The sequence below is a fragment of the Rhineura floridana genome, chromosome 3 (genome assembly GCF_030035675.1).
Source record: "Rhineura floridana isolate rRhiFlo1 chromosome 3, rRhiFlo1.hap2, whole genome shotgun sequence".
NCBI classification, from domain to species: Eukaryota; Metazoa; Chordata; class Lepidosauria; order Squamata; family Rhineuridae; genus Rhineura; species Rhineura floridana.
Genome location: NC_084482.1, coordinates 131,427,971 through 131,451,512, shown reverse-complemented (window position 1 = coordinate 131,451,512; position 23,542 = coordinate 131,427,971). Strand labels below are relative to the sequence as shown.

At 42.3% G+C, this 23,542-nt stretch overlaps 2 protein-coding genes across 9 annotated transcripts in view; one reads left to right on the top strand and one right to left on the bottom strand.

The window, feature by feature from the left end:
- DNAH1 (dynein axonemal heavy chain 1) overlaps window positions 1-13,523 on the top strand; it is a 220,996-nt gene extending 207,473 nt beyond the window's left edge. For all 4 annotated transcript variants that reach the window (XM_061617932.1, XM_061617931.1, XM_061617930.1 and 1 more), the window contains 9 exons: window positions 283-453; window positions 767-946; window positions 2,736-2,912; window positions 3,328-3,498; window positions 8,131-8,261; window positions 9,264-9,408; window positions 9,770-9,976; window positions 12,201-12,435; window positions 12,882-13,523. In XM_061617932.1, the coding sequence (XP_061473916.1) occupies window positions 283-453; window positions 767-946; window positions 2,736-2,912; window positions 3,328-3,498; window positions 8,131-8,261; window positions 9,264-9,408; window positions 9,770-9,976; window positions 12,201-12,435; window positions 12,882-13,003 (1,539 nt within the window). In that variant the 3' untranslated portion in view covers window positions 13,004-13,523. The remainder of the gene's footprint in view (window positions 1-282; window positions 454-766; window positions 947-2,735; window positions 2,913-3,327; window positions 3,499-8,130; window positions 8,262-9,263; window positions 9,409-9,769; window positions 9,977-12,200; window positions 12,436-12,881) is intronic.
- BAP1 (BRCA1 associated protein 1) overlaps window positions 1-23,542 on the bottom strand; it is a 94,571-nt gene that overhangs the window by 41,436 nt on the left and 29,593 nt on the right. For 2 of the 5 annotated variants that reach the window (XR_009761461.1, XR_009761462.1), the window contains exons 15-17: window positions 21,353-21,445; window positions 18,765-18,837; window positions 14,289-16,150 (exon numbers count right to left, since the gene is read on the bottom strand). Coding sequence is in view for 2 of the 5 variants with exons in the window: in XM_061617941.1 (XP_061473925.1) it covers window positions 16,017-16,150; window positions 18,765-18,837; window positions 21,353-21,445 (300 nt within the window). In the remaining 3 variants the exon portion in view is untranslated. Of the gene's footprint in view, window positions 1-13,755; window positions 16,151-18,764; window positions 18,838-21,352; window positions 21,446-23,542 lie in introns of those variants that run through there. The other 3 variants (XM_061617941.1, XM_061617934.1, XM_061617937.1) reach the window with 2 other exon arrangements.

Sequence of the window (23,542 nt, the reverse complement as noted above, 5' to 3'; positions counted from 1 at the left end):
CAACATCTAGATGGCCAAAGATTCTCCACACCTTAGAGTAAAGCACACATTCTTAATGCAGGATGTCTTTGAAAGAGCACAGGGATAAGCTGGAATTCTTTTTAAGAAATGTTGCCCCCCCTTTTTTTTAAAGAGAAACATCTTTGTTGGTATATTCATGATGGAAGAACACTTCTCTGATGGGAGGGAGAAAGGATTCTTCAGTAGAAAAGTTGTTTCTAAAAAGGAGAAACAGAACTCTTTCCCTTTTGATTACACATTGCTCATATTTCAATTGTCCAGGTGCACCGGGACTTCCGACTTTGGCTCACCAGTTTGCCTAGTAACAAGTTTCCAGTGTCCATCCTCCAGAACGGGTCTAAGATGACCATTGAACCACCACGGGGAGTAAAGGCCAATCTGCTGAAATCTTACATGAGCCTGACCAATGACTTCCTGCACTCCTGTACTAAGGTCAGAAATCCCTTTTTCTCTGTCTTCAGACAGCTCTCTGTCATTACTAGCTTTCTCTGACCAAGGAATTGGTTAAATATGAGCTTTTGAATCAGTTCCTCACCACTGTCACTGTAGCTCTGCACAGAGTTTACCACATTTCAGGGTGCACAGCTGTATAGAGGATGCCTATGGCTTTGGCCTTCTTGCTCGTCAGAAGTCACTGGTAATGGAAATGTTATTCCAGCACCATAACTAATGACATTTAGAACCGTAAGAGTTTTTCTCAAAGTTCAGATTGGGCATGTGTCTACATTTTTTGTGCACCTTGCAGGTTACAGAGTTCAAATCCTTGCTCTTCTCCCTTTGCCTCTTCCATGGGAATGCACTGGAAAGGAGGAAGTTTGGGCCATTGGGGTTCAACATTCCTTACGAGTTCACAGACGGAGATCTGCGCATCTGCATCAGCCAGCTGAAGATGTTTCTGGATGAATACGAAGACATCCCCTATAAGGTAGGGCAGTGGTGTATGTACAGTGTGAAATATGGAGTACAGGAGAGAGTGTTGGAGTGTGAAGAAAGAAAACCCTCCAAGGCACACTGAGTGAGTATTTAGGTGACCCTAATACTTGGGGAGTGAGTGAAATTGTGCTTCTAGCCTTATTGGGAATACTGTTTGGAGTTCCATGTTTGGTTGAACATGTTTACTATTTCTTGTGAATTTCACACAGCCACAGTTCAGGATCATCTGTCCCAAACCAGGTGACCTTAACTATTCAAACATTTAAACTGGATTAATTTGGACTGGTTCAAATAACCTGCCTTTGTACAGCCCTACCGAGTTGTTAGAGGGTTTTTCAAGCCCCCCACCCCCCCTTTGTTATCCACAGTGCTGCAACCCTTGTAAATTGTAAATAGAATTCTTGTGTTCAGCATGTTCAACCCTTATTTGTCAAAGACTTGGAGTAGCTGTGGTAGGCCAGTCCAGGTTTGTGTGCATCTTACTACTGTAGCAGAACTGGCCAAAGGAAAAAATATTTTAAAGTGTATAAGTAGATGCTGGAGACTTGGATCTAAAGCCCCTCCCCATGCATGGCAGAAGATGTTTCCATGCCTGCAAAGAAGGTCACTGATTCCCTCACAACATGGATGTTATTTCTTTCCCTATCCCTGCACACCACCTTAGAGAGAGGTTTGATTCTCCAGTGTTACGAATGGACCTTGAACTTCCTCATGAGCAGAGCTCACTAGAAATGCAAGTTCCCCTATTGAGAATGCAGCAGGATCTTTGGGTGGAGTTACCTGCACGTCACCCCTACAGCATGTATAATTTTATCCTTAACCCAATGACACATACACAGAAAGTAAAATAAAGAGTGGTTTTATTAAGAGAAGAAACAAGGAAAAATATTGCTATGTACAATTACAATTTTAACAATGAGCAGTGTTCTAACCTTCATTCATTCAGCAACACTGGGTAGAGTAAAGCAAAGAGACTAACCCTATGAACACTTTCACATGAAGCTCACCCACACAGAAAGAAAAAGGAAAGAAAAGGCCCAGAAGTTGCATATACCTTTTCTGGAGAGTTGCTGCAAGACTAAGGCTGAGAGAGAGACTTTCATATCTAGCCCAATGAGCCAAAGCTCCACCCTTTGTAACCAGCACTAGATTTGAAACTTCTCACCCAAATCCTTAGCTCTGAAGCTCTGCAATTGTCCCGAAGTTGCTAGGGTGCGTTGCTAAGAAAAGCAGCTGTTGGAGCCCTCCAGAAGAGGAACTGCTAACCCCTCCCCACTCCTCATGTTTTATACCCTTTTCTAACTAAACTGAGCCCAATGTAAATGTGACCAGGAAGATGTGAACCAACCCATTTCCTGATAAGTTCCCAGATAATAGGTGTGATCTCCCTGCTGTAGATTTTTGATGATTCCTAAAGGTTAAGTTTATCATAATCCTTATGTAAAACCGTTTCTTTGTTTGAAAGGAGTGCCTGATTCTTACTGGGCAACATTCCCCAAATTTCTATAGGAGACAGGAAGTCTATACCCTCAGGCTTTCACGATATGTTCTCAGAGGTCACAGAGAGGCTGCTTCCCAGGAATCTTTGCTGTTGCAGGTTTTCCAAACTCTGGTTCACTGAGGTGGATCAAAGATTAAAAATTCCCAATATTCGATTCCTTACACCAGAGTGGTTTCTAGGGTGGAAAAGGAGGGCTGGAAAGTGGTTTCCTCTTGTACTTGGGGACATTGGCTCCAAGCCCCAACCTCTGCTGTTATTTCTATTACCTGGTCCTTTGCAGGTGCTGAAATACACTGCTGGTGAGATTAACTATGGAGGCCGGGTGACTGATGACTGGGACAGACGCTGCATCATGAATATTTTAGAGGATTTCTACAACCTGGATGTTCTTGCTCCAGAGTATTGTTACTCAGAATCTGGTGTCTACAAACAGATTAATACTACTTATGATCTTAATGTAAGTTGAACAAAATAGTAGACAAAAACACTGCACTACAGAAACAACTAAATCTGTACTAGTCTCTGAGCATGCTGTTCAGTTATATATCTGGTTTAGCACATCAAAACTTAAAAAGTGAACTACCTTTCTGGGAATCAGATTTGTGAAGATCTCTCTTAAATGAGTCTGTTCCTGAAATAGAATGTATGGTGCTGTCACACAGGTTATAGTAATTCTTCCAAAATACAAATTTTGGCTAAAATCCTGAGTGACACTATTATTCATAAGCATTTCATGCCTCTGGTAGGTCAAGAATGTGTGCTTCTGAGGTTACTGGAACTGATTTTTGTTTTTCCAGTAGTGTACTATAATTTTGGTATTTCTAAAAGATGTTACACTCCTCATTGTCCTGCATATTGATTTTTTCCCATAGGGATACATCCAGTACATCAAGAGCCTTCCCCTTAATGACATGCCTGAGATATTTGGATTGCATGACAATGCTAACATCACCTTTGCTCAGAATGAGACCTTTGCATTACTTGGGGCCATTATTCAGCTTCAGCCAAAGACATCAACTGCAGGAGGGCGAAGCAGAGAGGAGGTCTGTAACCCTGTTACCCTGATGGAATATGCACTTAGTACCAACCCACCCAGAAATACTCTTTCATAGACAGGGCTGCCTGTATGCAGAGATTCCGCAGGAGAGCAGGAGAGCTCAGAATGCCCTACACATTTCATTTTAAAACAATTTTAAAAATTCTAGCTGAAACATGGTTGAGAAGATATGTTGAAAAGTATGCAGGCAATGTTTGTTGGAATCTCAGAAGACAGAAAGGTAGATGAATAGTTGCCTCAGTGGGCAATGGCAGGGCCTGGCATAGCTGTTGGCCATGATTAAAATTATGAAAAATGTTACACAAAATAAAAGCTGTTCAACAGCCCTTAATTTGCGGAATTTCTACAGGTCACACAATTCAGCACATTTTTGTGCAAACTTCAAATTACTAAGGATCAGGGTATCTTTAAAAACGCTGAATACACATGGTCCTCATTACAGAACTGTGCATGAAGATCTCTGCCAGTCTAAATACCAGACATTCTCCCGAGCATGTAAAGATTACGTCAGGTGGGAAAACCGCTCCACCTTTTGGCTGAAGGCAAAATAACGCTTTTCAATGTTTTTAAGAGCCTTCTGACTTCCGTTAGACTTAGAGAACAGTTTCTGTTTTGTCCTCACCGTGTGTGGTTGTGGTCTCGCTCTCTGCTCGCTCCAGTGATCAGGCCTGTTGTTCTTTGGTGTCTATTGTGTTGTCTTTCTTTATTTGTGTGACTACCCTTATTGTCTTTCCGATTTTTTTTAAAAAAAGAAGGTTCAGTTTGTTTAGAATTAGTTTCTTCCCCAAGCTGTTGGATTGCCTTTCGTCCTAACCTCTGTGGGGGTTGTTCTATCATTTACTCCCAACAGCAAGAGGCAAGCCGCTTTTGCACCCACCATTACTTCTGTGTTCCTTTTACCTCAGCCTCCATCATGCCCACCATTACCACGGCCCAGCCAGCAGTCTCTGGGCAATACACTAGCATGTGGCAAGAAGCTCCCACCCACCACTAGCTCAGCAAGTGGCAAGAAGCTCCCGCCCGCCATTAGTTCAATTGCTCTGCCTGGGAGAAGAGAACCAGATTTGGGAGGCGATTCAACACCTCTTGGAGATTTCTGCAATAGAGCCAGTGCCCATCAGAGAGTGGTTCTCAGGCATTTATTCAGTCTTCTTTACAGTTGCAAAGAAAGATGGCTCCTTTCAGGCAGTACTGGATTTGAAACATCTCAGCACCTACATCTGGTACTGCAAGTTCAGGATGGAAACCCTTCCATCCATCAAGAAGACTGTTCAGAAAGGGGAGTTCTTGTCATCCATTGACCTCAAGGAGGCTTACCTTCATGTTCCAGTTTTCCACAGGCACATTCGTTAAGTGAGATTTTCGGTGGACGGATGACATTTCTAATGTAGGACCATGCCTTTGGGTCTATCATCGGCTCCTAGGGTGTTCACCAAGATTGTGGTCACCCTGGTAGCCCATCTGTGACTGCTGGGAATACACATACATCCTTATCTGGATGATCTGTTAATTCGTTCTCCTACTCTACAGCGACATTACCCATGCCTTAAGGACCATGGGTTTCTCATCAATGTGGCAAAAGTCACCTCCAGACATCATGTCACGTTCTTCATTTTGAGGCCCACATAGACCCTTGCTCCAGACAGAGCGAGGAATATCCAACTGCTAGTATTCTCTGCCATGACTCTGACTGCGGTGGACCTCATGACACTTGCAGAGGTTCTGGGACTCATGGTCTCAACATTCCAAGTCACGCCCTGGGTGAGCCATCACTCACAGACTCTCCAGTGGGCTCTATTGCCACTGCAAGACAGCAAGCAGCATATACTGGTGAGCCTCTCCCTTTTGGTCCATTGATCTCTACATTGGTGGTTGGTTCTAGCGAACCTCAAGGGTGTCCCCATATCAGAACCACAGAGGAGGGTTGTTACCTCAAATGCCAGTCTGACCGGATGGGGGGCTGTATGTGATGGCCAGATGGTTCAAAGGTGTGGTCAGACTTGGAGGCTCTTCTTCTGATCAACCTGTTGGAACTTTGAGCAATTCACCTGGCACTACAACATTTTGCTACACTGTGGCCACTGAGGGAGCAGTCCTTGTGAGAACTGACGTCACAGCCAAACATCTTTAAAAATATATTTTTTTTAAAAAAAATTGTAAAGCTTTTAAAAATATTTTTTTAACAGGTGTTTCATTTTAATATTTTTTAAGGATGTTTTGTAATACATTTTAAAGCTTGTTTTTATGATGTTTTAGCATGTTTTTAGTGCTTTTGTTTGCCATCCTGGGCTTCTACTGGACGGAAGAGTGGGATATGTCTAATCAATCAATTAATTAATTAATTAATTAATCAATCAATTAATTAATTAATCAATTGATCAATAAGGCTCATGTGACCTGTCAAGGGGGCATGAGGTCGCTGCTCCTGCAACAGGCATATACCCTAACGGAGTGGGCAGAAACACACCTGAACTCTCTTGCAGCTGAGCACTTGAGATGAGAGGACAAAATACAAGTGGACTGGCTAAGCCAGAAGTCACTACAGCAAGGAGAATGGTGCTCCTTCATCCAGTGGTGTTTAAACACATTTGCAGAATCTTCGGCAGGGTTTGTGCCAATCTCTTTGCCTCTCCAACAGACCATCAGGTGCGCAGGTACTTTTCCCGGTACATGCCTCAGATGGTGGAGTCAGTGGATGTTCTCTCCTCCAAATGGCCTCCAGGTACCATGTACATCTTTCTGCCATTTCCACTACTCTTGAGGGTCCTATGCAAGATCAGGGAAGAGAAGGTGACTGTGGTTCTAGTAGCTCCGTTCTGGCCTCGCTGCCCTTGGTTTTCAGAGATAGTCAACCTGGCAACATCCCTTCCATGGTTTGGGAAGATCTGCTATCCCAAGGCTGAGTGTTTCACCCAGATCCAGCTTGGCTGAACCTTCATGCATGGAGCTTGATCGAAGACAGCTAATAAAGGCAGGCACTCCATACATGGTGGTGGACACTGTGATTTGGTCCCTATGAAAGCAGGGGTTATAGAAATCTTATCCTTTCTTCAGGATGGTCTCTCCATGGGGTTACAGCCAAATACTCTGAAGAGACAAGCATCTGCACTTTCAGCAATTCTATCTAAATCCACAGACAAATTGTTGTCATCGCATCCATTTATGAAGCATTTTCTGAGAGGACCCATGGTTTCTTCTTCTCCAACTCAACACAGATTTCCATCATGGGATTTGCACAAGGTCTTAGTTGCTCTCCAGAAGCTACCATTTGAACCACTGAGTTCAGTTTCCTTACGAATGATGTCATTTAAGGTGCTTTTCCTGGTGGCCATTCCATCGGCCAGGAGTGTCTGAATTGAATGCTCTGTCTATAAATAAGTCCTGCTGCATTTTCCACAAAGACCAGGTCATCTTACGGACTAACCCTTGTTTCCATCTAAAGGTAATGGCTCCCTTCCGTTGCGAACAGGAGCTGATATTGCCCACTTTCTGCCCATCTCCAATTCATCCGATGGAATATGCATGGCACTCTTTGGATGTGAGAAGGGCTGTCAAGGTTTATATTTCCAGAACTAAGCCATTTCGCCAGTCTGAAGCTTTGTTTGTGTCCTTCCATCCATCCTCCTTGGGTAAAATGTATCCGCATCTACTCTTTCCCTGTGGATTAAGGCTTGCATATCCATAGCATGTACTACCTTAAAACGAAGACCACCAGCTAAGATTATGGCGCATTCAACTAGGGCAGCCGTTACATCAGCTGCTTTTTCTCTCAGTGCTCCTCTTCATGAGGTATGTCGTATGCCCACTTGGGCTTGCCTGAACACATTTATAAAGCACTATAAGATTGATGTCTTCGCCTCAGAAGAGGTGGCATTTGGGAAAAAGGTATTACATGTCCTCCTGAATGAACAGCCAGCCAGTAATGTTTCTCGTACCCTATATGAGTCAGCTGGGATGTCTGTCCTGAGATCATTTTACACGCACAGAAGAGACCTTTGGTCTTACCATAAAACAGTCATCTACATGCATGTAAAGATGATCTCAGGGCCACTCCCTAATCATTGAGCCGTGTATTAGGTACAACTTTGTCCTTCATGTTTACTCACGTTTCTACCTGATCAGTAGCAGAGAGCATGTCATGTTTATAAGTCGCTGTTCATAGGTTATACTGTTATATGATGTATTCTGCTTCTCTATACCATTGTTCTGGTTGAGTTGGCTTGTCATAAGGGGACTGTTCTCTAAATCTAATGGAAGTCAGAAGACTGAAAAAATTGAACAGCGCTGTTTTGCCTTCAACCACAAGGTGGAGGTGTTTTCCCATCTGAGATCATCTTTATATGCATGTAGAATACAGTTTTAAGATAGGACCAAAGGTCTTTTTCAAGCCATTGTCACTGGAAAGTGAGGAAAAGGCACAAGCCTTAAAGATTAGATGAGCCCTGCAGGCCAATTGCAATTAAATTCTGTATGTAAGCTGAGAATTTAGGGAATAGAAACAAATTCATTTTGTCTTAAACAAAGGTCTCCTGTCACCCAGTTTAAATAAGGTGACTGAAATTCTCTACCCACAAACAGTTCTCTCCCTCCCCCCATACTCTTTCCATCCATTTTCTAGATTGTGGAGGAAACCTCAAAAGATATATTGGACAAAGTGCCTAAGCCCATTGACTTGCATGAAGTAATGCTGAAATATCCTGTACAGTATGAGGAGTCCATGAACACTGTTTTGGCACAGGAGGTGATCAGGTACAAGTTCTTATTTTGACCCAGCTCTCTACAAGATTTATTATACCTCTGCCTTGTAGAGTCTACAAGTAATTAAAACAAGTAGAGGAGCATCTGCCAGGGAAAGCAAGTGGGTACAATAGTCTGCAGACAGGTACATCTCCCCACCCTTTTTGGCATTCGAGAAGATCACTTGCATATTACTCTCACAACATATAAACTTAACTATAGTTTAAGATAGCAGGAATACTAAGACAAGTGTGATAAATTATCCAAATTATAATTATATAATTATACAGGAGAGTTTTCTGACAAACTAAGTCTAACTTGAAACTGGTGTTAAAAACAGTCTCATAAGCTGACCAATGCATAATGGAAATAGCTACCCTTGTACAATCCAAGGCCGAAATCTATAATTTCCCATAATTCTCAACTCCTGTGAAGCATCACAACAATATATATGATGAAAAATGTAGTCCAAGCTGGGCTGAGGCAGAGTGGGCAGCTAAGCTAGCTTGTAACTAGAGCTTTATCACAGATTGCAAAAAGCCACACATTTCACTTGAGGCCCAAGTGGAAACACTGGCTGAAAAAAACAAGTTATGAAAAATGAACTATTTAAGTTTTCTTAAATTGGAATTTGTCCATTTTAATTTGTCCCCCCCCCAGCCCAGAATTCTTATTTTTGAGGTATCAATTTGTAGTGATGCTGAGCATACATTTTTGGCTCCAAATACTACAACCAGTCTTCAAGTATGAGCTATTGTACAACATCCATATTAATATCTTCCTGTCCATTTAAACTGCCTTTAGAGCTGCATCAATACACCCTCCAACAAAAGTGGATACTTACTATATAAAGTTTGAGAATTTTGTTGAAAAGCGGCATATAAATATATTAAGATATCCCTAGGTTTACCCAATAGTGCAGGTAGTGTAAAGAAGTTTAGAGGGAGCTATCAAAATAACAACATTGGATCAGTTTGCTTTTTTAATTAGAATACCTGCCTTGGTTTTGCACAGATATAATCGTCTACTGGAAGTTATTGCAGAGAGTTTAAAAGATCTGCTGAAAGCTCTCAAAGGCCTAGTAGTGATGTCATCCCAGCTGGAACTGATGTCCATCAGCTTATACAACAATGTTGTCCCAGAAATGTGGAATAGTAAGGTACTGCTGAATGCTAAGCCATGTTTTCATAGTTGTAGCAATGCATAAAGTTACTTTGCATGGTCAAAACAGAAAAATGCTTCTACCCGAGTTAGCCACTATGGCTGGTCAGTCCTTTCATGAGGAATACCAAGCCATACTAGAGATGTACAGATTATGGCAAGCCTAGAAAGCATAATTTCTACATGGGTTGTAGAAATCTAGGATCATAAATTGAGCTAGTTAACAGAGTTAATTTTTAATTTGTATTGTAAATGGTTGCCTCATAGCACTCCAAAGAACTGGGACTTAAGAGATATTAACAAACCTTAGCAAGGCCGATCTACCAAGAGAATGAACTTGAGTTTTTACTCTCCCACAGGCATACCCCTCCTTGAAGCCCTTGGCCTCCTGGGTGAATGACTTGCTCCTGCGCATTGACTTCTTGCACAAGTGGATTGATAGAGGAATACCACCGGTGTTCTGGATAAGTGGCTTCTTCTTCCCCCAGGCTTTTTTAACAGGGACACTGCAGAACTTTGCCAGAAAGTCCATCATATCCATAGACACCATCTCTTTTGACTTTAAGGTTAGTGAATCATGTTGTATCAAAAGCTAAGCAAGTAAAGCCCTCCATCCATTTAACCACTAAAAACCCAAATGTCAAGATTGCAAACAGGTGTCTCTGGTCCCATTATATTTAAGCTGCAGTCACCCCCCAACTCTACATAATGAATCTACTACAAATACAGACATAATTATACAGTCACGAGAGTGGCTGTATACTAGAGCCTGTGTGGATATTTCACATTCCGCAATGTTAAATTGAAAATACCTCCCATGCCATTCTGATGCTTCCCATAGATTCATTTCAAAACAAAACCTTACAAAACATATAGTCCTGAACTCAGAAACACTTGCTTAACAACCTTCTAAATATTCATGGCGATACACAAAACAGTCAGAGAAAATAGAGAGTTTAAAGTCTAAAAAGAGAGAAAAAAAACCCAGAGCCCTTTTGGACTATTTTCTGTCAGAGTTCTCATAATCTGCTGAAGTTCATTAAAAACCAGCCATGTTCTATCCTATTACTGACCTTGCCCCTTACTCTGACCTTCATCTTCTGCTGTTTAAAAGTTAAAAAAATGCCTGGCTGATTTTTAATTAATTTAATGTTGCATTGAACTGAACGATAGTGTCGGGCATGCTCAGTAAGAACCAACTGTCCGTGTAAAAGCCAGACTCACAGCTGCTGGGCTTAGCTAATCGGGGCCACACCCACCATAGACTTTGATTTCACTTGACAGTCATGGCTTCCCCCAAAAAATCCTGGTGTAGTTTGTGAAGGGTGCTGAGAGGAGACTCCTATTCTACTGACAGAGCTCGAAGTGGCCAGAGTGGTTTAACAGTCAGCCACTCTGATGGAAGGTCTGTGAGGGGAACAGGGCATCGCCTAGCAACTCTTAGCACACTTCACTAACTACATTTCCCAGGATTCTTTGGGAGAAGCCATGGCTGTCCAAAGTGAAATAAAGACCTGGTGTGGATGTGGCCCGGGACAGCTTTGGTTTAAATTTGGGCAGGAGGTTACATGTGCCTGCTGTAGAATAAAAAAGTGGGGGAAATGCTGAAAAGCAATGATACTATTCATAATGTTTTCCTTTTGGAAAGGAAAGAGGCTTCACCTCTGCCCAGAGCCCACCCACCCAATCTCCCCTACACTGCCCCGGGTCATAGTTGGACTACAGCCTGGGAGACCAGGGTTCGAATCCCCACACAGCCATGAAGCTTACTGGATGACCTTGGGCCAGTCACTGCCTCTCAGCCTCAGAGGGAGGCAGTGGTAAAACCATCTCTGAATACCATTACCATGAAAACCCTATTCATAGGCATGCCATAAGTCGGGATCGACTTGAAGGCAGTCTATTTCCATTTACAAACATGATTGCACAGAAATAAATACCATTGAATGCTATAAGCATGCAAATGATCAAACCTCCCCTCCCTTCCCTCTTCTCTTGCCCCCCTCCAATCTGCTCCTTCCCCTTCCCTCTCCCCCTCCTCCCCCATGGTCAGTTTTACCTATCCTAAATATGATTGCATAGGAGTAAATCCCATTGAACTCAATAAGCATGCAAATGATCAGACCTGCCTTTGCCCTCCTCCCCTCCCCTCCTGCTCCCCTGCCCACTCCAGCCCTCCCTTCTCCCCCCCCCCGGTCAGTTTTACCTATCCTAAACATGATTGCACAGGAGTAAATCCCACTGAAATCAATAAACATGCAAATGATCAAACCTGTCCTCCTCCTCTTCTTCCCTCTGCCCTCCCCTCCCTCCTCCTCCCCCCTCCCCATCCTCTCCCCCTCCCCATCCTCCCCATCCCCTGTGGTCAGTTTCACCTATCCTAAGCTAGAGTGCAGGGGAGTAAATCCCATTGAACTCAATAAGCATGCAACCGATCAATCCATTCTTATGTTACCAAATTATTCCAAGCTACACAGGAAGTGGATTGGATTGTGAAAGACCAATCCAAATGGTGTTTGCATTTTGACAAATTTGTAGGGTAGCACAATATCTCGGAGAGGAGGTCAGGTCTCCTGCTCCCCTGGTGCATTCACTGTAGCTGCCCAATTTCTCTGCTTTTTGAAGTTTGATAGAAATATCTGTGGGCTATAGGTACGTTCTTAAACCGCAAGGTTTTTTGCCTATCAGTGGATCTTATGGGATTATGCTTGCTTCTTTTTATTGTTCCAAACTAGGTTTCCTTTGCCTTACATTTTTGTAAAAACATGCTTTTCCACTCTCTCAATTTAGGTAATGAGTAAGCCTGTACATGAACTAACTCGCCGCCCTGCTGAGGGGTGTTACATCCATGGCTTATTTCTGGAAGGGGCTCGATGGGACCCCATGTTCTTTCAGCTTACTGAGTCACGGCCTAAGGAGCTATACACAGAGATGGCAGTCCTCTGGTTAGTTCCTGTGCCCAACCGCAAGCCTCCAGCCACAGGCATCTATCTGTGCCCTATCTACAAGACACTCACTCGTGCAGGTAAATCTTTTGTTTATCTCAACATTTCGGGGAAGAATGTATGAATTTTGCAGATTAAGCAAACTTAGATTTCATCTAAACCAGTGGTTCCCAACCTGGGGACCACGAAGTAATTCAGAGGGGGATGTGAACAGTAAAGAAATGAATTAACAACTTTTTTAAAAAAAGGTTTCACTACCTGGACACTATCTGCTCCCCACTGCCACTGCGGATGACACCTCCCCCTTGCTCCAAACAAGAGGAAGTGCCAGAGCATCTTTTAGACAGGCCAAGTGCAAGTGTCTGCCTATACCATACATGGCAGATGCCAAAGGAGGCTGAGGGAGGTGCTACCAGGAAGAAGAGGGGATTACCATCCCAGCTCCTGGATCCTCACATTGCCGTGTCATTACTCAGAACTCTTCAATATATCACAGTCTAGCACTGCTTTTATTTTTCTTTGCTAGGGACGCTGTCAACAACAGGCCATTCTACTAACTATGTGATTGCTGTAGAAATTCCAACCTCTAAGCCTCAGAGGCACTGGATTAAACGGGGTGTTGCCTTGATCTGTGCCTTGGATTTCTAAACACTGAAGCAATAGACATGAGCAGCTCATTAAAGATATGAGAATGGAGTTATTTCACAGCTGTGCAAGACTGGATTTATTTGATGAAGCCTCAACTGCCGAAACACAGCTGATTAGGATACAAGTCATTACAAAATTGTAATAAGGCTCTCTCTTCATTAATTTAATCTTATAGCACAAATAATTATTTTATTAAAAATAACCTTTAATTTCACAGATGACTGCATGGTGCTGTTAATGGGTATTTTTTATGGATCTTATAGATAGACTGTAATAGAATACAAGAAAGGGAAGAATTGCTAAGATGTATAAAGATGAAAACATGTAGGGTTGTATTAGATCAAAACCACCTTCTTCTGTGGTGCATAGGGATTCAGAGATTGTGGGTAGCTAACTCAGTATACTCCTAGTAAGAGTCTTATCACAATACTACCTACAGTCTTTGAAGAGCCTTCAAGCATAGTATTAAAGATTGCTGTAATAAAGGTTCAAGGTTATGAAGGCCTAGAGTAGCTGTAGCTCCAGAGATAGAGTGAACATGTGCACATTTCCAAGTTGAGCATGTTTATCCTCAAGTATACTGTACCCCCCCCAATAGAGCAATAGCTCACGTATCAGGTCTTACTTAATTATTGCATTGTTTTAAAGGCTCAGACCAGGGGCTTATGCAGAAACTAATCTCTTAACCAGGATTTTAACCTATACACTACTTATTTTGTGCACACTTTGTCACAGATCTGATTAGAGACATCTTCAGAAGCAATGGGTGTGCATTTTATTTTTTCAACCAGAGCTGGTATTTACAGCGCTTGAAACTGACAAAACAAGAGACAGATGATTCTGTCGACATATAAAAAATAATTCTCAGTCAGCATCTGTACATATTTGCAGAGAAAGCAAAATAAAGTTCTGCCCTCAGCTGTGCTACCATCTCAGGAATCAATGAACATCCTTTCACTCTGTGGCTTGTTGGCCTTCCTTGATTTTCACTACTTAATTTCTGGTGAGTACAAAAGGAAATGCAACTATATATATATGTTCATGGAGTAAGTTTCAGAAGGAGAGTTCTTCCAAAAATCTTAATACCCTACAGCCGTCAGCTAACATAATCTTTCTATTGCCCCTTGATCCTAAGCGCTGCTGTATTTACCATGTACTACAAGGTCTATTTTCACAGGGCATAAGTGTAAACCAATATACAGAAGGAGAAGTAGACAAGATGGTCACAAGAGAGCTGTGGTGGCAGTAAAGTTGCCACACTGGCAAGCTGGATAATCAATCTTACCTTTAAGATTGTCACTGCAGTAGAACACTGCCAGTGAGATAGGACAGGGGAAGATTTTACCATCTTACTGGCAAGCAGCAGAAGCAGGTGACCAGGCGAGCCTTGTGCAGGTCTGTATGGCTGTTGAGCAGTCTCCAACAGGGGGCAAAGACCAATGGCATCAGGCCATGCTGGCCCAGTACACATTTGCACAGTGACTGTCCAGCTCTCCCTGCCTTGGACATCACCCAGGGACAAGGGCATAACCCCCCTTCGGTCACTGCTAACCAGTGGTGGCAAAATACTACTTCCTTTCCTGTCTCATCTTTCACTACAGGTAAAGAGACAAAAGTAAAACCAATTCTCCAAGGTACCAATCTGGTAGCTCTTGCATCGGCAGTCTACGTCTCATCAGTGCCTCAGAAGTTGCAAAGGTCAGTTCACAGGTACTGGCAGCGGTGGAGAAGCTGCTTTCCCAGGGCTTCTGCCAATATTCCTCCTGAAACATGGATGGAGGAATCCCAGACGGCCCACTGGATTCCTACCCATCTAACGTCCTGATTTTTATTCTGATCTAACAGTTCAATAATTCAAAGGGAAGGGAGATCAGACAGAACAAATATCTATTACTTCTAGTACTTCTATACGGCAACTCATTAATCCACCTATTTCAACTGTTTGTCTCAGCACTGTTTAACTTCATAAAGGGTGACACTTTATGTAGCATAATCTGAGCAAAAACAAAAGACTTCCAAGGGAAACCTGAGGCTAGACGATCCAAGATCAGGATTGGAAAAATCATCCCAGATGATTTGATCATTCTGATCATTGGGGGTGCATGGCTGCCAGACATTTAAAAATACTAAAAGCAGCACTCATTGCAAGGTCTACACCACTATAAAATTGTGAGTCACTAACTTTGGACACCTACAGCTTTACCATAGACACAATCCATTTTGGAAATTCCTCTCCCTGCTCCTGCAACAACTGAAGAAACCACCTAGAGAAAAGTTAACAGGACTTATACTGAAGGTAAAGAGTATTTGCAAAGGAGGAACAAAGAAGCCTGACCCATAAGTGCACAGCATTGCCTCAAACACACATAACAGCAGAGTCCTGGAATAAGGGTTAGTGGCCACCTGTAGTCTATTACAATGGTTGTATGGCTCAGAAAAATATATACATTTTAATACAGAAAATAGACACCAGCCTCCCAGGAAAACACAGTGATAAGCACTGGTAACAAACAGTGCATAGCTAATTTGTTTTTGCTGGGAAAACTGAACCCAACACTTCATCAACTCCAGCTACAATGTTCTTCTTGAAGACAGCAGAAATCTGACTTATCCCTTTATTTCTAAATGATCTCCATGCAGAGCTTCTGAAGAATGCCATTGGCTACTGCAAGATATACTGCAGTAGGATTTAGGACACTGAGTTGGATTTAGGACACTGAGTACCAAAGGGATGTGTTTATTAGCATCCTCAAGTAGCCCTGGTCCTTATGGTTTGGGAAAAAGTTACGCTGGAATGCCCACATGGTAACCCCATTGGAGGAACATCTAAAACCCAGCTGAACGCAGGTGGATTTCAGTGTAACATTACACTAACACTGATAATTAGAACAGGTATGTTCAGTGAAAAGCCCCTCTCCCTGGGACTGCCCAATTGGTAGAGAAATGCCTGAAATGTGCACCAGAATATCAAAGTGGCAAGTAGTGAACACAAAGGACTGTCCAAAGGTTGGTGCTATTGACGCTTGGCTTTATATGGTCGGGAACGTTTCCGCCGGTCAGGCTTCCGCTGCTTATGAAGACGTCCAATGCTGACCCCCTGCCGTCTTCGTACAGAGATGTTCTGTTCGACAAGGCTAGCCAACATTCCTGAACGAAGAGAATTTGCAAGGTTAGCCAAAGAGAAACAAATACTGTGCAATTATATTTTTCTTTCCAGCCATTTCAAAACACAAATCCTTGAAATAAAGCTGTATTCATTTGTTAAGCAAAAACCAAGTGGAGTCTTGTGACCTTAGACTAGACCTTGACAGTTACTGTGGTGTAAGACTATATGTACTAAAGCTTCTATAGCTCAAGTCTTCTAAAGATTATCTCACGATATTAATCTTTAAGATGTAATTCAAAGCACACTTTCCCTATAAGCAATAAAAGAAAATCTTCAATAACACGTAAGAAAAATAAGTATTAAAAACAAGTATGCATAACTAAATGTGTGTGTTTAGATAGTCTTGCTGAAATAAAAGTTTTCAGCAGGCTTCAAAACAATATAGAGTGAAAATAGGCAGGGTGTTTCAAAGCAAAGCTGCTGCCACACTGAAAGAGACGCTCCTAAAAGATGCAGAATACACACTGTATGGCACTTGTAGAAGTGCACATTCTGCAGATTGAAGCTGTCAAGCAGGCACACATGGAGCAAGGCCATCCTTCAAGTAAGTTGGTCCTAAGCTGTTAAGGGCTTTATATACCAAAAAGAAAACCTCAAACATGGCCCAGTAACAAATCAGCAGCCAATGCAGATTTTTGGACAGGGATGTACTATGCTGGTAGGATCACACCTGTCAATTGTGCTGCACCAAGCACAAGGAAACCCACATGTAGATTGCTTTGTAGTAATCTGACCTCGATGGTACCCATGTCTGGACTGCTGTGATCAAGAGATTTCCCTTATGATGAAAGGTTGCAGCATTTGGGGCTTTTTAATTTAGAGAAGGGCAAGAAAGAAGTGATGTGATAGACTTTTATAAAATTATGTATGGCATAGAGAAAGGGGATAGTGAAAAGTTTTTTGCCCTCTTAGACCACCACTCACATCTTTCAGAGCAAAGTCCGCATCAAGGTATGCCCTGCTCTCTGTGTTGGACCAATGAGACAGCCCCATGGTTGGAATGAACCCAGTGGCAGCCTCTGCGTAAATAATGAAGCCCTCCCAAACACCACAGCAGAGACCATTTTGGCCAGCTAAGCCAGGAAGGCCACTGGGCAGCAAGGTGGTCAGTATACCAGCAGCATCCCCAATTTTTCTCTGTGGCCCAACACCACGTGCAAACTCCCCACGCCTGCTCCAAGATCAAGAGGTTTTCTAGTAAAGAAGATGGAATTTCTATGGACAATGGCAAGAGCACCAACCTCCACTGCCCACCCTCTGGTCTGGCCGGGTGCTGCCCTGAGTATCCAAGTGGACAGGATTCTGTTCCAGCAATTTCTCTGTTGACTCACTTCCCTCCCTTTAAGAAGCTGGTTGCCGGAAGCAGTTACATGCACTTTAGAAAAAGTGGTCCATCCCTTTTGCTAATAAAACCACTTGACACATCTGCCTCAGTTCCAGACAGTCAAGATGGCTTCCTTCAGCGTCTGCCAGGATTCAGGCAGAAATACTAAGATGTGTATCAGCAAAAGGCCAAGCCATTTTACATAAGGTACATTCTGCATCATGGATGAGTTAGAGGCAACATGGAAGAGAGGTGGAGGGAAAGGCATCCTGACTTTCAGGCATCTCTTGAAGACTTTATCCCAACAGGCCTATGCAGTTTTAAATTTTCTTGAGTAGCTAGTCACTGCAATGATCATTCTGTACTGCTTTCAGTACTTCTTTTAATGTTTTTATATTGCTGTGCACCACCCTGATATTTTGTGAGAGGGTGGTATATAAATACTTTTACAAATAAAATAAAATGCTGCTAAGGTAATATCCCACCAAACGGAAAATATTCCACGTCAGTTAGTAGCTCCTTCCTTACACTGGCTTCTACACAGTGAAGTTCTAAAGAACCTAACTTTCCAGGGCAAATCAGATTCTTTAAAGGTTTGAATGCAACAGCACTGAGAGACAAATTGCTTTCTAATACAGGTAGTAGTTATTCCAGCCCAAATACAATGAAAAAAACTGTCTTGTGTCAAAGGTTTCCTTATTGGGGGTGGGGTGTTACCTGAGCCATCTGGATCATTTACTGAACCTATTTCTCAAGGTACTTTTGATACAACTTTGTAGCCATTTGCCGCCTTTGTTTCTACCACAGATCCTTAACTGTTATGTAAGAGCATGACACTCAGCACTACATCTTCATGCTGCAAACAGTATCCCCTGGTTTGATTGTACAGTTGTTAAAGTCAAGCCATATTACCTGCCCAAGACCAACTTATACATACTAGATCAGAAAATCTTTCCATTATTGTTCTCTATTGAGGGGGGGAAGTTTTGAACTTCTAGAAGCACCTAAAGACTGGAACTAAACATATAAACAGAATAATTATGCAGCAATCTTATATAACGGTGCAAATCTTACTAAAATCAGTGTAAAAATAACTCCTAAGTAAAAGTTTTCCAGGACTGAAGTGCTAATATGAAAGATGTTTCCATTTGGAAATGTTTAATATGTGCAACTGAGCCTCCCCACCCCTCTGGGCCAAGAATTTACTGCACTCTGTTTTTGCCCATCCAAATATTTCTTCTGATACCGGGACTGCTCAACAAGAATCTTACCTTCTTGTGCCAGCATGGAGATAAAGGTGCATATGAATTCATCATAATTGTGAGTTCTTCTCTGGTCATCAATCTAAAGAGAGAGGCAGGAAAGTGGAAGAGAATCAGTTCGAAAGTTATATTCAAGCAAGGAATAGAAAATTTTGCCAATATTACTATCCTTTGGTTGATTAGCAAGATGAAAGTCAATTAAGTCTATACTGTATCAAAACACAGCAATGACAAGCCTGAGAAATTGTATCCAACAGCACACTGGTGTCAACTAAAGAGGCAAAATGGCAAAACCCCAATTTCTACAAGTTTTGGCAGATGTATAATACTAAGAGACAATAGGATTTTAAACTTCAGGAAAGATGCACTGCCCAAATACTATTAATGCAGCCTTAACAAGACTAAGAAGGAGGCAGTAGATTAACATGATGAATAGAGGCACGAGAGTGGCTGTACACTATAGCCAGCATGGATTTTTCACATTCCACAATGTCCTGAACTCAGAAACGCTTGCTTAACAACCCTCTTAAGTTTTCATGGCGATACAAAAAACACTCCGAAATAATCGAGGGTTCAAAGTGTAAAACAAGAGAAAAAAAAACCAGATACCTGTTGGGCTTTTTTTTCTGTCAGAGTTCTCATAATCTGTTGAAATTCATTAAAAATCAGCCATGTTCACAGAGTACCTATAATCCTATGACTGACCTTGCCCCTACTCTGACCTTCATCTTCTTCAGTTTAAAAGTTTAAAAACTGCCTGGCTGATTTTTAATTAATTTAAGAAAATTAACAATGAAGTGTATTATTATGTCAGGCATGATCAGTAAGAACCAACTGCCAGTGTTCTAAAAGCCAGACTCACAGCTGTTTGGCTTGAATAATCAGGGGCCACACCCAGGCCAGATATTGATTCCACTTTAGAAGTGATGTATTTATTCCACTTTAAACAGTCATGGCTCCCCCCCCAAAAGAATCCTGGGAAGTGTAGTTTGTGAAGGGTGCTAAGAGTTGCTAGGAGACTCCTATTCCCCTGACAGAGCTTGAAGTGGCCAGAGTGGTTTAACAGTCAGCCGCTCTTCTGGGGATTGTACCTCTGTGAGAGGAAGAGGGCTTCTCCTCATAACTCTCAGCACCCTTCACAAACTACACTTCACAGGATTCTTTTGGAGGAAGCCATGACTGTTTAAAGTGGAATAAATACAGTAGGGCCCCACTCATACGGTGGGTTACGTTCTGCACCCCCGCCGAAAAGCAAAAACCACTGAAAAGCGGAATTCATTGAATAGAATGGTGCGCGAAGCCCAAAAACCGCCGTAAAAGCGGAACAAGCACCGTATCAGTGGGGCTTTAGTCTAATTGCGTCTAATTGAGACCGCTGCATTAGCAAAGTGCCGTAAAGCGAAGCGCTGTAAAGCGGGGCCCTACTGTATCTGGTGTAGATGTGGCCATGGAGAGCTTTGGTTTAAATTTGGGTGGGAGATTATATGTGCCTGCCGTAAAATAAAAAGGTGGGGGAAACGCTGAAAAGCAATGATACTGTTCACAATGTTTTCCTTTTGGAAAGGAAAGCTTTCCCTCTGCCCAGAGCCCACCCACTCAATTCCCTCCCCTCCTTCCCCTTCTCTCCCCCTTCCCCCCCGCCCCTCCCCGCCCTCAGGTCAATTTCTCCTATCCTAGGCATGATTGCACAGGAGTAAATCCCACTGAACTCAAAAAGCATGCAAGTGATCAAACCAGCCGTCCCCTCCTCCTCCCTCCTGTCCCCTCCCCCTCCCTTCGCCCCACCCCTTCCAACCCCCTTCCTTTGCCCCTCCCCTTCCAATCCCCTCCTTTCCTGTTTCCCTCTCCTGTGCCCTCCCTTTCCTCCTCCATCGTCAGTTTTACCTATTTTAAGTATGATTGAATGGGAGTAAATCCCATTGAACTCAATACGCATGCAAATGATCAGACCTGCCTTTCCCCTCCCCCCCTCCTCTCCTTTCCTCTCCCTTCCTCCTCCCTCCTTCCTTCTCCCCTGCCCACTTGAGCCCTCCCTCCCTGTTCTTCTCCTTCCCCACGGTCAATTTTACCTATCCTGAGCATGACTGCATGGGAGTAAATCCCCCTGAAATCAATAAGCATGCAAATGATCAATCCATTCTCAGCAAACTTATACAGGATCCCATTTCTTACCTCCTGGATTAAAAAGCAGAGAAATTCACTAACAGGCAAAAAAAACCCTCCTACAGTTTAAGAACATGCCTATAGCCAACAGATATTTCTATCAAACCAGGGAAACTAGGCAGCTATAGTGAATGCACCAGGGGAGCAGGAGACCCGACGTCCTCTCTGAGATATTGTATTCCCCCACAGATTTGTAAAAATGAAAACACAATTTGGGTTAGTCTTTCACAGTCCAACTACCCAATTTCCCTGCTTTTTAAATTTTGATAAAAATATTTGTTGGCTATAGGTATTTTCTTAAACCGCAAGGGGTTTTTTTTGCCTATTAGTGAATATCCTTTGATTTTGCTAGTCTGCAGACTTGCTTTCATATCAAAAATTATGAACACGATATTCCAGAATTATACCCCAAGATGCAATCCCTCCTAGCATACCTTGAACTTCTTCCTTTTCTCTACCTCCTCCTTTAAACAGGCTTCATAGTTAGCTATTTCAGCCTCCACACATTTCAGCAGTGCCAGCAGCTCCTGCCAGAACCAAACAGGGACAATTTAAGCACACCCAATCCCCAGCAGTGTACTTATGAGCAGAGTTAACAGAACAAGTAACTGCCAATGCCATCTAAGAAAAGAACCTCACATAATCAGACTGAAGCGTCAAGCATATATCATTATAGTTTCAGTGCCAGACTGGGCCATCTTGTAACTAACACAGTGAAAAACATTTACTCAGTTTAGAAGCATGGCTGCCAGGGTGGGAAGTAGTTCCTGCAAACTGGAGCAAAAAGAAAGAAACCACCACCACCAGCAAGATGAAAAATTAAAGTCTCTCATAGTCCTTGAACTACCTTAAGCATAACTGTGAGAAGTCACAGCATCTAAGAAGTCTTATTACAAATAAGCATCAACTGTCTTTTACACATTATGTTTAATTATAAATACTCCTGGATATCTTCAACTAAAAATCTCTTGCATTTTCGCTCAAAACTTGCCATTGGCAAAACCTCCTATTTAAAATGGGTTGCTAGCTAGGAGTTCTACAGTACTATAGGTAGTATTCCATGCTAATCCTACTCAGAGTAGGCCCACTGAAGCTAATCGAGATGACTAACTTAGGTTCATGAATTTCAGAGGATCTATTCTGAGTAGGACTTAAGAGTTGGATACAATACTATGCTTATAAGAAACTTCATTCTCCAACAGAAACACTGAGCTTTCAAAATGAAATACTGAGTAAGATTTTTTTAAAATTTGGATCTTTTGTTTTGTTTAGTTTGGTACTGAGGCGGTGCCATGGAAGTTTAACTATTCTGTTCCAAGTTGGTAGGCACTGGAGAAAATCCCTCTTAATGCCCCACAAACAACAAGTCAAAAGAGCTGCATAAAGACCAAAAGTCCCACAGGAGGACAGGCAGCTGTGCTAAGCAAAGAACTTTCTCCACAAACCCAGCAGCTCTTCCATTTCTCAGCTTTAATTTTAAGAGCTGCTGCTTTAATTTCAGGTTCTCTATCACAGAATTTTGTTATTCTTTAGTTAAAAACAATGCGTTCCCCCTAAAACCTGACCCAGAAGCTCTCTCACCATCTAGGATTTGGATATACTCAGCTGCAAACAACAGAAGATCAAAACTGCTGTAAGGGGGGAGGGAGCCACACCATTAAAAAAAAGATGGCTGCCCAAGTGATTTCCAATTCGTTTTGAGATGATCTCTTTAATCAAGGGAATTTATCTCAATGTTTCTTGAAAAGACTTCTCTTTCAGCTCACCCAAATCATAATGTATGTTTTGTGTGCAGTAATACATGTTTTGCAGCGAAAGTGCAGGCAAAAAGAGTGTCTCTTTCTTTTCTCACTTACCCTGTGGCTCAATATTCAACTGTCCAAAGAGGAGACTCCCATTAGCAATGCTAGTGTCATGTGCTTCTGAGCAAGGCCAGCTTGCTTTGGGCTGTTGCACTACAGTCTGAGCAAGAGGCTTCCACCAAAGGTCAGCTGTCACTGCCTACAGATGTGAAGGCCCAGGAAAAAACCCAGAAAAATTTGGGAACCCGTTTTTTCCCCCAAAGCGTCCACCCCCTTTGGAAAAAATTATATTATGACACGTGAAAGGGTATAGAAGGTTGTTTCAATCCAGGCAAATTTTCAATTTTTAAAAGACCATGATAAATACGATAATAGGATTAACCTCAAAGCCTATTTTTGTTGGGACGACCAGATCTCATTAATTTATGGGACGAGGTCCAGCCGACGAAGGTGGGACGGATTTTCAACAACAAGCTCTATCTGATAAAGCGAACGTTCATCTTATCTTCTAAGAGAGAACGCACTAACAGGCAAGCACCCTTCTTTCTATATTTTTCTTTTACTTGACTTAAATTGTTGCTGTTTAAAAGAGATTTGCCAGATTGATCGGTTTTTGACATCTCACTGGGGAGCCATAACTTCTCTCTGCTACTCACTAATTAATAGCTTATCTCTGTTTTTGTTGCAAAAAGCTGTCCTGGATTTGCATTCTAAAGATATACACAGAAGAGGGATTTCTATTCCAGATTTTTATTTTGAAGAATATTATATTGTCTGAGACTACTCTCTTTTTGGTCTATTTTATTTTGACGAATCTGTTTC